The sequence below is a fragment of the Apteryx mantelli genome, chromosome 2, assembly GCF_036417845.1.
Source record: "Apteryx mantelli isolate bAptMan1 chromosome 2, bAptMan1.hap1, whole genome shotgun sequence".
NCBI classification, from domain to species: domain Eukaryota; kingdom Metazoa; phylum Chordata; class Aves; order Apterygiformes; family Apterygidae; genus Apteryx; species Apteryx mantelli.
The window spans coordinates 34,579,275-34,595,302 of NC_089979.1; the positions used below are offsets into that span (position 1 = coordinate 34,579,275).

The window sequence follows — 16,028 nt, forward strand, 5'->3', positions numbered from 1 at the left end:
TCAGAGCGCGCGCGCCAGAGAGAGAGGACAGAGAGAGAGAGACAGAGCAGCGCGCGCCAGAGAGAGAGACAGAGAGAGAGAGACAGAGCGCGCGCGCCAGAGAGAGACAGAGAGAGAGACAAGCGCGCGCGCCAGAGAGAGAGACAGAGAGACGCGCGCGCCAGAGAGAGAGAGAGAGAGAGACAGAGAGACAGCGCGCGCCAGAGAGAGAGAGCGCCCCAGAGAGAGAGAAAGAGAGCGCGCGCGCCAGAGAGAGAGAGAGAGAGAGAGACAGAGCGCGCGCTGCCAGAGAGAGAGAGACAGAGAGCAGAGAGACAGAGCGCAGCGCCGCCCAGAGAGAGAGACAGAGAGAGAGAGACAGACGCGCTGCGCGCCAGAGAGAGAGACAGAGAGAGAGACAGAGCGCGCGCGCCAGAGAGAGAGACAGAGAGAGAGAGACAGAGCGCGCGCGCCAGAGAGAGAGACAGAGAGAGAGAGACAGAGCGCGCGCGCCAGAGAGAGACAGAGAGAGAGACAGAGCGCGCGCAGCCAGAGAGAGAGACAGAGAGAGCGCGCCAGAGAGAGAGACAGAGAGAGGCGCCAGAAGAGAGAGAGCAGAGAGACAGAGAGACAGAGAGACAGAGCGCTGCGCGCGCCAGAGAGAGAGAGAGAGAGAGAGACAGAGCGCGCGCCAGAGAGAGAGAGACAGAGAGACAGAGAGACAGAGCGCGCGCGCCAGAGAGAGAGACAGAGAGAGACAGAGAGACAGAGCGCTGCGGCGCCAGAGAGAGAGAGAGACAGAGCGCGCGCCAGAGAGAGCGAGCAAGAGAGAGCGCGACAGAGCATGACAGAGCGCGACAGAGAGAGCGCGTGCGCGCCGGACAGAGAGCACGAGACAGGACAGCGCGCGCGACAGAGAGCAAGAGAGACAGACAGAGCGCACGCGCGACAGAGAGCGAGAGAGAGCCAGACAGAGAGAGAGCCAGAGACATAAGAACAGAGGTAAAGGAAAGATCCGGGTCACCACCCTGGGCTCCAGCCATTCCTCCAGTTCCTGCGGATAGCAGGGTGCCCAGGTGGCATCACTGATTTGCGCTATTTATAGACTAGCCCCCCCTCCCACCTCCAGTCCTGCCTCATATGGTAATTACCCCACATGCGCAGTCTGTTCTCCAAGCTTCTCAGACAGGGGCAGGGGGGTCCAGTGAGAGATAGTCCCCGCTTCCCCATCAGACACACAGGTGCAATGCTGTCTCAGACTTGTTTTGAAACAGTTTGCCCAAGACAAGTAGATTGGCCCCAGAAAAGTGCTATCCTGCCTTCGCATGATTCTCTTTTCCAGCCACACCTTATCTTGTTAGTACCTTCCTTCCTTCTTCTGCCAAGTGTTTGGGCCATTAACTCTTTTAGCTCAGGCTCTTACACATCCATCCTCAAGTGAGTCATACATTGCAAGAGTGAAAGGCCAAGCAAGCGTAGGAGCAGTAAATAACTATATACCAAAAACTATTATGGTAAGAAATGGACTATACGTGGCAACCAACACATTGTGCTTAGGTGTTTTAAGCTTTTAGTCCTACAGTTGCTGAAGTCATACTTGGTAAGGATACACTAGATGACAAATGAAATCCTTTGAAAGAAACATAAATTGAGGCGTTTTAGTTTGTCCTTCAGAACAGTGTTGGCTTATTTAGTTTTCTGTATGCAGAAAAGAATTGAATTATTAGAATTTGCAACAAGAACGTGGGTTAGAATAGTACCTAGGACACTACTTATTTGCCTGTGACCACTCCTTTTGAAGGCTGAAGCCTCCCAGAACTGGGTTAACAGCCTGGGAGAGTAGGGTATAGCAGCTGCTGAGCAGAGCTGAGCTCCCATCAGCAGTACATTTTCCCAACTGGAGACAGGGAGGGGCAGGTTCCTTCTGCCCACTCACTTGACTGAATAGCTTTGGTCCTGCAACCACGTGGCCATATTAGACCATGTATTGTGCTATACTCCTAAGTGGACGTGTGCAAGCCGTTTAAGGATTATGGCAAATGTCTAATAAAATGCTTTCAAACAAGGGACAGCTTAAAGCAGGAGCATTCAGTAAAAACCCTTCCACTTTGCCTTCTTTCAGGCAGCAATATGGGTTTCCACCTCGCAGGAGAATACCTTGCCTTCAAATACAAGTGGTTATAAATCTCTTTTGGAAGACACGAGAGCTAATCAACAAATACTTGCTGAATAATCACTGAGCAGTGCTGTGTAAGTCTTGAAGTTTTGACTTCAAGACCAGCTACGCTAATCAAATGTATAAATATTTATAGACTGGGAGAAGAAGGGGGGAGCGCAAACACAAAAGGATACTGAATGCCTCTGATCTTTCTTAGTGGACCTAGAAGATGGACTTATTTTGTTCCAATAATCTTAAAACATCTTGAGCTCAAGTTATTTACAGTATTACAAGGGCTATGAGTCTTCCTAGAGTGAGCAAGTCTTTCTAGCACATATGTAACATGAAGTTTGAGTCTGTTGTGCTTGACTGTTACTAATGCTGAGATAGCAGTCTCGGCAAGAAATGCTCATGAGGTTTCCAACAGCCTTAGAAGACTATTCTCGTCTCAATTAAACCCTAGCCAGGAACCAGAAACAGACCACTGCTTTGCTATATAAGTTAAATCACATGTCCCAGCTCCCCACTTTGGGTGGCTGATGAGCATGATTCCTGCAAAAATTCCTAATGCCCCTTCCTGCTACAGTAGTGTCATTTCTTCAGAGATGGGATTATTCAGCAAGTAAGTTTTTTTGCTCACCGGTTTTCACAAGAGAACAAGGCAAACAAATATAGCAGTGTATGTGTATGTGTGTATATATATATATATATATATATATATATATGAAAACATAGTAAGTGTGTGTGCATATATACACACACACACAACTATATTTGTTTGCTTTGGGGGGGGTGTGCACGTGTGTGCATATTTTGACAGGAATTTGGGTTTACAGCAAATGTTAACATTTTTGCTTAAAGTTATATTTGTGTAGCAAAAGAAAACACACTAAAATAGGAAGGTGATAACCGAAGCTGTGCCAGTATCTTTAGAAATTATAATAATTGTTTGTAAGAAAACAAAAAATTGTTTGTCTCAGTGGTTTTAAAGTCACAAAATAAAATCATTGCTGAAAGTCCACTGTAAGTCCAACATTTATAGCCCAATAGTTAGCCCTAATAAAGGATAAAAACAACATGCTGATTAAATTCTTAGTAGCTGTTCCAATTACTTCTGAAGCTGTTCTAATTACTTCTGTTTTAGTCTGAAAAGTTTATTCCTGAGTACTTTAGACATAGGTTCCCTTCACTTTTAAGGGCCACTAAAACATAGTAGTAACAAAAGTCAAGAATCCAGTTTATATTTTGTCATCTATAATACCTTCCCAATGAACTGAACTTAAGAAAAACCTGCAATTCCATTGCACCATATCTTAATATAAAGAAGTAACAATCAGGCAAAGTATATACTCTAGCTTAAGTCTCTTGAATAACAGCACCTAGGTATTTTTCTCACCGTTTCCCTCGGGGATAGTGTCGTACATATTCTCCCACATCATGAGCAGCTACAGCCAGCACTTGTGGGTCATCAGAAACCTCCAGAAGTTTTGTCAGGATTCTACGAAAGGATTTGAAACAATCAAATCTCAGGTTTTCTACCACTGAATTTAAATTAACAGTTTGCAACCATAAACATGTCATACAAGTCATTTGCAGAGTAAAGCTAGAATATAACTTTTTCCACACATGCAGTTGGATTTTAAACAATACAGATGCTTCCTTCATTAACAAAAGTCTATTAAAAGCATTCACTGAAGACCCTATAGCAAGCCACACCTACAAATACCTATACTAAGGTTTACAAAATACCTACTTTTTCATATATGTTGACTTCAAGACCAACAGTTTTGAGTTCAAGACCAGCTGTACTAACCAAATACATAAATATTTATAGACCGGGGGGGGTGCACGTCAAGACACCACCACAAACAAAGCATACACAAAGCCAACAGATGCTGCCTCTTGTGTTAAATGATAGACCCCAGTTCTGTTTGCCAGCCGTTCTCCATTCCCGAGCACAGGAGCTGGCTTCGCACTATGGATGCAGGAAGCTACGAGGCCACACTGCCTGTGACGCACCGAGGAGGCTACACTGAGCCTGGGAAGCCATGTTACCAGCCTGCTATCAACCCGCCCTTCCTCAGCTCCATTCCTCCCCCTACCTTACACCCGGTGCCTTCCTTAGCATATGATGCAGACTGGCAAAAGGGCAGAATTTTATGCAGAACACTACTTTTGAAAAAGCAGTTAAGAAAAGAGCAGTATAAGTTCTTTGGTCTGTTCAATTATGATTTTTTCGTTTGGTTCAGGATGACCACCTTTACCTCAGAAATATCGTCCATTTAATCAACTGCTGTGGTTTAAAAAAAAAAAAGTTCTGTCCTCACTCTCTTTAAAGACTGAGATGAGGAAAGAGATACCTTCTAATAAACTCCAATTGCATATGTTACTTACTTAGTTAGCATGAACAGTAATACAGAACTGTAAGAATTATAAAAGTTTCTCAATTTCTCAATTCTTAACACTGTCTTGGTCTTTTAATGAAGTAGTTTAATCACTTTGAGTGGAAAACAGTCACCAGTAACTCTGTTCACTAGCCAGTAATGAGGGAAAAAACCTGGCAGATATGAAGGCTAGCGACTAATAACAAGTTTAAAAGACTAAGCATCTGGACCACTGGAAAATTAGATTCATCTACACTTAGTGAGATGCAAATATGTTCTAATTACACAAAGTTAGCAATAAGTAGAAACAAACACTTCAGAGGGTTAAAAATTCAAATGGAAGAATTCTATTGGAATTTTCTTTTTTTAAAATACCGCAGCCACTACCTCCCTACAGGCTGGAAAATAATAGGTAAAGTGCTTTTCATTTAAAAAAAACAAAAACAAAAAAACTCCTAATTTTAAGAGCAGGAACTGTAACACTAATCAAAAGACACTGAGGTTCTACAAAATATTGTAGAGCAAAATACAAGTCCAACATCACTTGCATAAGAAGTCAATAATGGGGGAGGGCAGGAAGAAAAGCAAATCTAACAAAAGTGTATTAGATTTAGAAAACAAATAGTGCAGCAGATATTAAGGGAAAAGAAAATGATCCAGCTTGGAGAGGACAGGATTGTCTGTCTCTGCCTTATACTACAGAGGAAAAACTCTCAGGTACAAGATAATTAAAAGGAAAGTGGAAGGAATTTTAGAAACCTCAACAGTACAAAGTGGCTTGGTATAAACCATGTCAAATCCCTTGTCTTCCTCTACCTCCCCCCAAGACTTTTTTTTTTTTTTTTTTTAATATATTGTACATCACTGACTTTGTTGCAGCACAGGCACAACACATTTACCTAACAGGTGGTCCCAAAGCCGGGAGAGATGATTACAATAAAATATTGCAACTGCTATTGGAAATACTAAGTATCAACATCATCTTCATGTTGTAGTTGGAAGCATCGCCTACATATTTAGCAAAGGGTTCTCTGCTCTGCTGCCCTCTGCCGAGGTTTCAGGGCAGACTGGAGCGCACACAGACTCTGACTCAGTCTGTTCTTGCCATGCCTTTAACATCACCCATTCTACTCAATCTCCTGATTTCAGTTAGGTCCAGCACTTACTAGCAAACACAGAACAGGTAGAAGAGCATATATACCAAATTATCAGTTAATGATGACACAGTTGGACAACTAACAGCTTCCCACAGCTATTTAAAACCCAGATGTCTTTGAGTGCCTGCTTTCAGAAGCCAGAAAGCAAGTCACTAACTCCAATAGCAAAGATGAGTTTTGGCTACACTTCATGTAACAACCTGCTTGCACCAAACAGTCCAAAGACAAAACAGACAGCCTAGGATGTAATGCAGTAAATCAGATTTTCCACAGAACAGTAGCACAACTTTCAGCCTCCAAGTATTTGAGGATGAAGTTCTTTACTCTGATCAATGACAACAAAAACCACAAAATTAAGCCTAAGATATGGCAAAATCAGTTTTTAATTACATCAATTAGTATAACTGTTTTTCGAATGAAAGCATTAAAAGCATCTGTACAAGTCTGTAAGTGAGTTAAGCTAGAGATATTCCTTCCATTGTCATCAATATATTTTGAGCAGTTAAAGCAAATAACCAATACAGCTTTTGGCCAAGATCAGTACTGGGTAAGGACCATGCATTCTAACTTGTTTTCACTTTAGTTATTACTCCCTGTTGACATAAATTAGGTATTACACACAGTATCAGTTAAATACTGAAAATATTAAAGCATAATATGAATCAAGAGTTGAGGACTTACTTGAGTAGTTCATAATTCTTCTCATTTAATCTTACAGCATTCTCACGCCAAAACTTCTCAGACTTGTGTACAGGACTCCACTCCAGTCTTCCTGACTTGAGCTCAGAACTGTACTCATCAAATGAGCTGCAATACAAAAGACTCAGAATAAAATACAGGCTCAGCTTCCACGAAGGGAGTTTGAATAGCACACCCAAATCTATCCCTAGCAAGACAGAACTGGAGCACAATTTGTTATGACACATTTGGAAGTCAGCTCTCTGCAAAGTACAAGAACTGTTCCTGCTCATAAAAGTTCATCATTGCTTAAAAATACTGAAATGCATGAAAGGTAAGAGAAAAATGTATTTAGCCCTCATTCTCCCCAAACAGGATTCCCAAAATTAAAAACCAGTCTTGAACTTCTGGAAATTTATCAGCTGTTTTGCATGCTTTCCTGCCATTATCATCAATATATTTTCCGCGTTTTAATTTCTCCAAAGGATCATGGTCCTTGATTTTCATAAAATTAAGCCTTTGATGCAAACTAACATGCAGTTCAATTTACGCACAGGAAAGAAGGAGAAGCATACCTTGAGTTAACTTGGACAGCAAAAAGAGTATGCTAATTAGGTAGTCCTTAGCTTAGACTAGGACTGCATTTATTTCCTACCAACTCCCATTGAAGTTCTTTCTTAACAGTTTACCAGTTATGAAGATCACATATCCAGTAGTGAAGAAGATTTTTCAATTCAGCATGTAAATACTCAGTTGTAATAGTATCTTTCATATACAACCAATACCTCCGGTATGCTGTCTTATCAGCCATCACATAAGTATCATAATTCCATATATTATATAACTATAATATTGTGTATTGTAGCCATATATAATTATATACAATACTATACATTATATATAACAGTATATAATATTTAATATTATGTTTTAAAAGATTTTACCAATGTTTGTATAATCACACTTTTCAAAATTTCATACTACAAAACATACCTAAGGTCCTGCACGCTCTCACCAAGCTTCTCCAGTAGAAATTTGATATCTTCACTTATGTCTTCATCATCGTATTTCTGCTGATCCAAATTCTCTAGCTGCTTTAAAACTTTACATTGAATCATGGCAAGAGCATATTCTTGGCGAGTTTCTCTCTCTGTAGATTTCTCTAACAGATTCTAGGAAAATAAATTTTTCTTTTTTAAAAGAACAGACTATTCTGAAATGAAAAGGCTAGTATTTTTGAAATTCCTTGTTGGCAGTTTTTAATTTAAGAAGTGACTATTAGGCAGAATTGAGCACTTCATGAAATAATCCCTCCAAAGAGAAGTAAAATATGAGTCTGCCACACAGTGATTGCTTTACACCTACTTCAGTGGTGTAAACTGCCTGGCACTCATCTTACTGCACATGAGGAGTATTCATGTGTGGGACTAAAGCAAATGGGTATCATGAATCAAGAGAAACTTGAAAAAGACTATGGCTCTGGTTTGCAAGGTAGAAGTCATACAATCACATATGCCAAAAAGCACAAACCCCATTGCATTCAAGCAACTGATTTGGACCTTCTTCCTCCTAAATGGAGTGGTGTGCCATGCTACCTTAAACATTATAAAGTATTAATACACCTGCTTTGATCATTTTCCACATCAAATAAAGCAGAAACACTACTCAAAGAAAAAAGGGAGGCTGATATCCCAAACTGTAGAGTCTCTGCCATAAACAACTACTTTTATCTAGGTTTATCAGTTTTAATTTTCTGTGTAGTCCCAGCATAAAGTAGAAAAGTCTTTAAAAAAAACTGATCTTTCCAACTCAAGAATTTACATCTGAATTAGATCAGCTTCTTCTGAATTTGGTAACATTCCAACTAGATGTTTTTATTCAAACAGAAGCTTTTTGGTAAGACAAGCACAGAATGTAATAATCAAGTTCTAATATCATTTATTACATTTTTACTCAGTGTAATCAGCTTCAAATTACGTTGTTCAATCAGAGCTAGCCACCTGCACTTTTTGATAAAGCTGAAAACATGTAATCCATATTAAAAGAGGAAGTCCTTAACAAATAGAGTTTGTATTCATATGAATAAGCCTTAACATTTACCAGAAAAAAGTGATGCAATTATACAGAAGGAATTTGACTACATTCCTCTTGTTCATGACACAATCTTTATACTAAGGTTTCTAAGATATCAGACATCATGTTACTTAGTAAGGTAAGATACTGCAAATTAATGTTAAAACTTGCATGAGGAAAAAGTTCTATTACTGCTTTTAATGGCCACATACAACCCATTTCATTTTCCTATGTGGAAAAATATATACATTTCTATCCCTTAAGTAAGAGACCTGAAAAGTAAAAGGTAATTTAGAGAAAGTAATACTAAATTATCTACTTAGAGTTGTAAGTGCTAATGAGAGCAAAAGAACAAATAATGGATCCTAAAAGACAAGATTCAGCAATTTCAAAGAGCATGTAGCTAAAGTTTCTAAAGAACTCCTATTTAAGAGAGAGGCAGAAGCAGAAGCTATTCCCAATATTATTAAACAACTCATACTAAAGTGAGGTATTCAAACTTTTTAATACTGAAATGGAAAGGGTATATTAGGAGAATACAAACAGGAGCACATAATTAAATAGAACAGATCAGTAAACTATTTAGTGATTAAAAAGTATTAAGGTACAAAATGAGTAGCAAGGAAAGTGGCATGAGACAAAAATGAGAAATACTACAAAACCACAAAAAGATGAGTAAAAAAATACATTCTAACAGAGCAAGTAATTGATTCAAAGTAGTCAGAAGTACTTCATGCCTGTTGCTTCACCAATAAAAAAAAAAAGAAAAAAAAGTGCATTATAATTACATTCTTGGTACAATTAACTTACCAAAGAAGTGAAACAGGTCAAATTGGGAGGGAATCAGATAGCAGGGCAGATGCATATCAATTGCCAAAACTCATGACATTCCCTCTGTAAGGCATGGACCACGGGGAGGATCTGGGGATTGTCAAGCCTAGCCATTTATGCAAATCACTTATTTTTTTCCATAAATTTATACTGCAGTCTCTTACAAAGGAAATGGTCCCTTTTGCCTCCACTACCTATTTTAATTTTGCTCCAGAACTAACAGCTTCAATGTCTAACTTCCAATCTATATTTCTTGCCTGTCAGTTTACAGCCTCATTCTTATGCCAACACTAATCTAACTTCACTGTTTTCTTTCCCCAGCATTAATTTCCCCAAAACCTGTAATAAAACCACCTTGTTCCTCCTCAGCCTTTATTTAGTAAAAGAACCTGGCTTGGTTTTGTCTCCTCCTGCAAAACATAGTAACTCTAAGAACTAGCAATTATTTCTCCTGGTTTTTTAATGACCTCAGAATTGGAAGATATTGAACATAAGATATTGAAACCTGTCACCCCTTTTTAAAGCTCTCTTGCTGTATTTCCCCATTTAATCCTAACATTAAGATCCTCAACAATGCTATCGCTTTCCTCATGCTTTGCTCTTTGAGATTTTTAAAGACTCAACTTTTAAAAACACAAGTCAGAGCATCAGAATGTATATGTAAACACATACACTCTTCAATAATGAAGTGTAAAATCTCAAATTTTAAGATTCATTTTACTCTTCAAACAAGTAGTCCAAACACATACTGCATTTTGATTCTTTGTCTGCAGAAAGTCAATAATAGAAAGTCACTCAGTCCCTGAATTGAATACAGACCATTTTGGGTACCTAATGGAAGTCAGGTTTACTGTTCTAGGCTGCTTCTATGGTCTAGGGAAGACACGTTCACTGAAACACTCTCTGAACATGCTTCTCTTCACTGGCAGCAGACAGAGCCCAGGACATTCAAGTTCCATCTTTAAACTTACAGTGAGGTTTGTCTCTCCTGTGAATTTACCTCATCCGCCAACAGGTCTAACTTTTAAAACAGGACTAGAAGTTGTTACAGCATTCCTGTATCACATACAGGACGCTTGACATGTGGGCACATCAACTACATGCATGGGCCTAATTAGCACACATGAATTACACAATGAAAGCATCAAGCCTCAGTGCTTAGTTATTCCGAAGTATCCTAAGTAGGATCAGCCATTTTCAGGTAATATGAACACAGTAGGTCAGCTAGCCGCTCTTACATGGATATCCTCGTTCATCTTGACAGAGTTACCAAGGAAAGATTTTTGGACTAGTAGATAATTCCCAAGTCAATCAAGTAGTTGGGCAAACAGATCTCTCTTCAAAATGGTATTCTTTTTAATAAATTCTGCCTTAGGAAGCTTTAATCCAGTATCAGTAATTCCAGTGTTTTAGCACTACTACTAGTAGAAAAAAGAATCTTGAACTAAACATGAGAAACCACTAATACCAGTGTTCAATATACTATTAGTCAGACTTATTCTAAGAAGGCATTAAAAGCTGCTTGTCTGTCACTTGTAACAGCATTTGTATTACCTATAACAAAACTCATGTCATAAAAAGAGGGAGAAATAGCTTTCAATCCAGGATACCTGATAAGGTATAACAGAAACAGCTGTGCTTCAGCAACATCTGAAACCAGCTGAGCACATTGCACCTGCAGTTAACAAACACTTACCCGAAATGCTGCAAGGATGATTCTGGTCACTTTCTCCTTGACCGATTCCTGAAGAATATCTGACAGCACTGGAACAATATTATATCGACGGAGATATTCGCACATTTGAGGGCTAAACGCCAGCAGCCACACACAGAAAATCATCTGATATTGGAGTTGGAAGCCACATTTGTTGCTCAAGACCCCCATGATACTGAAAAGTTAACATGATATACATTTGATTTTTAAATAACAGCATGCGTTGTATTATTCTACCTTGAAACATTTTATTACCAAAAAGAAAAAAAACAAAAACACCACACACAAAACACATACACACATTTAACAGGAACTTATCGGTAAGAGCTGCAGGGATGAGTGCACAACACATACTTCACAATACGCTGCACCAGTATTTATCATCATCCAAGCAGCTTGTTTAGGAAGCCATCTTTTAAAATATACTTTTTATTTTATTTCTCTGCCTTATAGCCATAAAGAAGCTTTTTCCAATGTGAATTGATTTAATACTGTATCCACCTTCAGACTGAGATTTTTTCTAGCGGCATGTTTAGAGCATTATTTGTCATTCCAGGAGAAACACATAGCTACTTTTTCAGAGTCAGGAAAGAGGAGGAGTATGCAAGCAGAACAGTCTACACATACAGAAAGAATACATTTCCTAGCTGTATCACTCCACAAGAGTGTTTGAAATGAGCTGAAGTAGGGACTATTTAACAAGCAAGTTTTCAGATAATAGCTTATATGTAGCACCAGATCACAAAAGGGACAGATATAATACAGCACCACTAGGCAAGAAACAACATCACACGATCTCCAAGAAAAGAAGAGGGAAAAAATTGTATTTCAGCTGAACGAAGTTTCTGTTTTGAAATTTTAATAAGCAATTTACAAGTTCTTTCCCCCCAAAAAGCCAAGCTAATTTAAAAAAAAAAAAGCAACTTGCAAAATTACTACTATCAAAATTAAGATGACAAAACTCAGATTTGTTGAAATTAAGCCTATTGTAACATTTCAATAGTTTATTGTTATTTCTTAACCATTACCAACAACCTTGGTGAAAAAGTTCATTTCAATAGTGTCACCTTGATACATCTGAAAGTCTTTTGAATTTTCATTTCACTGGCAACTTTGACTTTTCTCCAATTTGGGCTAGAAAGGTATTCTTTTCTTAGATTCCAAATTGTATAGCCACCAACCCCAATAAAGACACACATGGTAGAAGAGTTATTTATACATGAGCGTTCTTAAAGAAGATGAATGCCACCTTAACCTCATGCAAAGCTATTTATGAAGAGAATCTGGATAAAAAGAACAATCTACTTAAAGCCATATGTGGTGGATGGGGGGGGGGGGAAGAGAAGCATCGCTTCAGAATACATGGGGTTTTTTCTCCTTTCACTAATACTTCAAGACTGAAAGACTCCAACTGAAAGATACTGAAAACACAGCAGAAACTCATTTCTTTAGTTCCTGTACTAGTAAATAACAATCTCAGAGAGTCTTTAACTGAAGATGAATAGGTATATTCCCCTTCAGACATCTATATAAGCAGTTCTTCACAGAGACAAAGTAGCGTTAAGACCTCAAAATCAGTACCTATATCTGCAAGTTTCATCTGTTCATATGAATGTATTAATGTTTGAAAACAAACAGGTTTTGCATTCAAACACAGCAGCTGTCTTTGCAAGAGAATTCTATTACAAAAGGGGTCATTGGGAATGTGCTATTGTAAGTGCAAGTATATCCATATAAATTGAAATAAATGCTCACCAGTTTACCCCATCTGCTTCTACCCATGCAAAGCGATATTCATTGACCCTGAGCATCAGCTGCAGACATCCAGCAACACACTGTACATACTGGGAACTCTAGGTGAAAACAAGAATACATCACTTCTTATTAGAAGAGTTAGGTACTAAACACTGAAGCTCAGTTTTCCACAACAGGCTCTACTAGCATGCTTCGTTACACATTTCTTCAGCAACACTTCTGATTTAAGCAGGGTCACCCTTATAAAGCTTTACACCCCTTTATTTAAAAAATAATAATTAAAAAAAAAATCTGACAGGAGAAGAAAAGGTAGAAAGGAAAATATAAGCAGAGAAGAGTTTTGAAGGGAAAGAAATGTTATGAAAGTGATACCATTTTACCATTACCACAACAGATTTTTATAGCCTATTTGAACATGCCTTCTCTCAGCTTGTGTTAAGGCTGTCTTCTGTTTGATTACACTGCCAGAGCCATTTCATCAAGAGAATCAGTTATTACTGTTGCGCAAACTCTGGAAACTAAAACAGCTGTACCATAACTGTTTACCAGACTTGATTAAGTCTGCTACAGGTCTCTGTAGCAAAAAGGAATTTTCAGTTAGAGTTCTTCCCATCCCCATCCTCCTACTCAGCACAGCAGTAGTCCCATTACAACTGCATATTTCCCTATACATGTAAGTACACAGTAAGTACCATGCTTATCATAATACATGAGAGGTATATTTATATATAAAAATACCATTAGAGATGAGTATGCACAATCATCTTCAGAGTTTAGCGCTGCATTTTAATTTTTTCTTTTTTTCCCTTTTAATGAAAAGCTTAGCACATTATACTGTGCTACGAGAAGACTAAAACTTTCCCTTCAAGAAAATGCTGAAATGCCGAGATGTGCATCACTGAATTCTATTTTCATTCAAATTCCTATACGAACAGTCACTGACACAGAATAATTAAACAGCTTTTCATCTCTAAAAGTATGTATTTCTTGTGCAATAATACATAAGATTGGTTGCAGTTCAAAAATGTTTTTTTCAGTTGGCACATTGTGCTTTCCACTACAGCAGCAAAAAGATCCCAAGGTATGACAGAAGTGGCATTTTATTCTCTCCTCTTGCTCAGATTCTGGCATATCTTGACTAATACTCAGACATGCAACAGATGAAGTATTTTTTCCTATAAGCTTTTTTCTTTACTAAGCGCCTTTAAAGTCTCATTGTATTGTATGACTGATCTACCAAGTCAAACCTTTCAAACATTCAATGGAAGAAAGAAATTAGGCAACCCCATATGAAATGAAGAGATAACAGACAATAAACAGAACTTAAACTCCCTTACAAGAGTCACAAAATGAATTCATCTTTATTCTAAGACCTTTATGTAAATACTGAGTCTAAACATCTACAGCCATTCATTATAAAGGACATTTATTTCACTGGGTAGGAATTCACTTTCATACACCATGCAAATAAAAAACAACATACACAAAAAATGTAACTCTTGAAACAACTCTCTCCACACAGACACCCTCCTCTCCCCAGGATAATGTATTCTTATCTGCATCACGAAACCGCATTCCTGCACTAGGAGTTATTTTATCTTTAAATAGATCACCATAAAAGCTTTCTCTTTCAACACTACCTTAAATTTAAATTTTATAATAAATCCCAGCCATCATTTCCCACGTAAAATGTTACAACTGCATCCCTACTTTATTCTGAAATACTTTAGTTAGCACCTGCTTGGAAATTCTGCACAAGCTAGATCTGAAATCAGAAACACTATAACCAAGTCAATTCAATACTGTACACAACCTAATTATCCTAGAACATATTTGCACTATGAGTTTTGCTGCTTTGGGACTCCACAGTAGTATATCCAAACAGCACTACAGTACACTGGATACAGATCACTCCATAATGAGTGGTACGGCATGTAGAAGGATTTACTGTTTTAGGGCCACAAGACATAGGGCTATCAGTTTAACGAAACCTTACAGTAATGAGACACAAAACTGTACATACTTCAACTTCCATGCTCAGGCCATAATTTAATCCCCTACTACATGGTCACGGGTAACACAAAGTCCTTCCGCTTTACTAATTTAAATCTTGGTCAGTGGTACTTTAAGAGGCTTTTATTAGCTTCCTATGGGAAGCTAATTCTTTAAAGCAATTACTTCACTTAGAAGAGAAACAAATTCTGAATTCATATTTAATTCTGTCGAAAAACTATGGACACTTTCACTCTAATATTCAGGTTGTGAAAGGACCAAGAGACCAAACTGCCGAATCCTACTCCACATTCAGAAGCCATGATGAACTGCTTCATTGTGCCACCACAAAACAGAAAAGTCAGTTATGATGATCATTTGCATTTGCTATACTGCCACACACAGTTCATCTCTAAGATGAGTAGCCATTATAGCTATGTGAAATTCAGTATAAATAAATACTGAATACGAACAGCTTATAGCTTTACAAGTACTCTTGCAATTCCATGCTACAGAGGTTTGAGGGGCAATGTTAGCTTGTTAACAAATGTTAGTCTGATGTGCCATTTGCAAGTTCTACATTTCAAGAGCCAGAAACTCCCTACTCCCAAGCTTCTTTTACTGACAAGTCAGAAAGTCTAGTACAAAACAGACAGCATTGTTCAAAAATTGCCCATCATTTCTCCAAATTGTAACAAAGAGGATGCTTAATACATTTACAGCTTTAACAACTAAATATAACTTGTAAAACATGTACTTCCAGTGCCAACATTTTCTGTTAAACCAGTGTTTTAAAGCAGTGTTTTGTTTCTTGGTGCCATCATCTGGCAATCTTTTGTAGTACAGTTTGATTCCAAGTATTTTCTAGCAAAACAGCTCTGCCCCTTATCCCAACAGCAGATATCACCTCTCTAAAAAAGAAAATTGACATATTTCAAAGAAATACTCACATCGCTCGTGGAGACTGTTCCTGCTTCCACAGAACCCCCTGTACCACGTAGTTTCTAGCACAAAAATGAAAGTTTAAAATCAGAGCTGTCCCTTACCTTTACAGAACTGTTACCAAATCTCTTCCAATCCCCCCATCCTTCCAGACACAAAATACAAAAGATAAAAAAAAAAGTCTATGAGATACCATTTTTTCCTCAATATATTATGATTTACTATTTATTTTCCAACCGCACACTATCATGTCTAGAAGAATATGCCTGGAGATAATCCTGAGATAGCATATCAAGATTTTTTTTTTTAACTGTAGATTTACTCAAGACTTTTATTCATTTTAAAATTTGAAAGCCATTCTCTTG

The 16,028-nt window shown here is 38.3% G+C and overlaps 1 protein-coding gene across 3 annotated transcripts in view; it reads right to left on the bottom strand.

The window, feature by feature from the left end:
* The window catches only part of ATP6V1H (ATPase H+ transporting V1 subunit H), a 46,590-nt gene that overhangs the window by 13,756 nt on the left and 16,806 nt on the right, over positions 1-16,028 (bottom strand). For all 3 annotated transcript variants that reach the window (XM_067290454.1, XM_067290455.1, XM_013954726.2), the window contains 6 exons: positions 15,672-15,725; positions 12,730-12,827; positions 10,957-11,149; positions 7,350-7,528; positions 6,360-6,485; positions 3,534-3,635 (listed from right to left, as the gene is read on the bottom strand). In XM_067290454.1, coding sequence (XP_067146555.1) covers positions 3,534-3,635; positions 6,360-6,485; positions 7,350-7,528; positions 10,957-11,149; positions 12,730-12,827; positions 15,672-15,725 — 752 coding nt within the window. The remainder of the gene's footprint in view (positions 1-3,533; positions 3,636-6,359; positions 6,486-7,349; positions 7,529-10,956; positions 11,150-12,729; positions 12,828-15,671; positions 15,726-16,028) is intronic.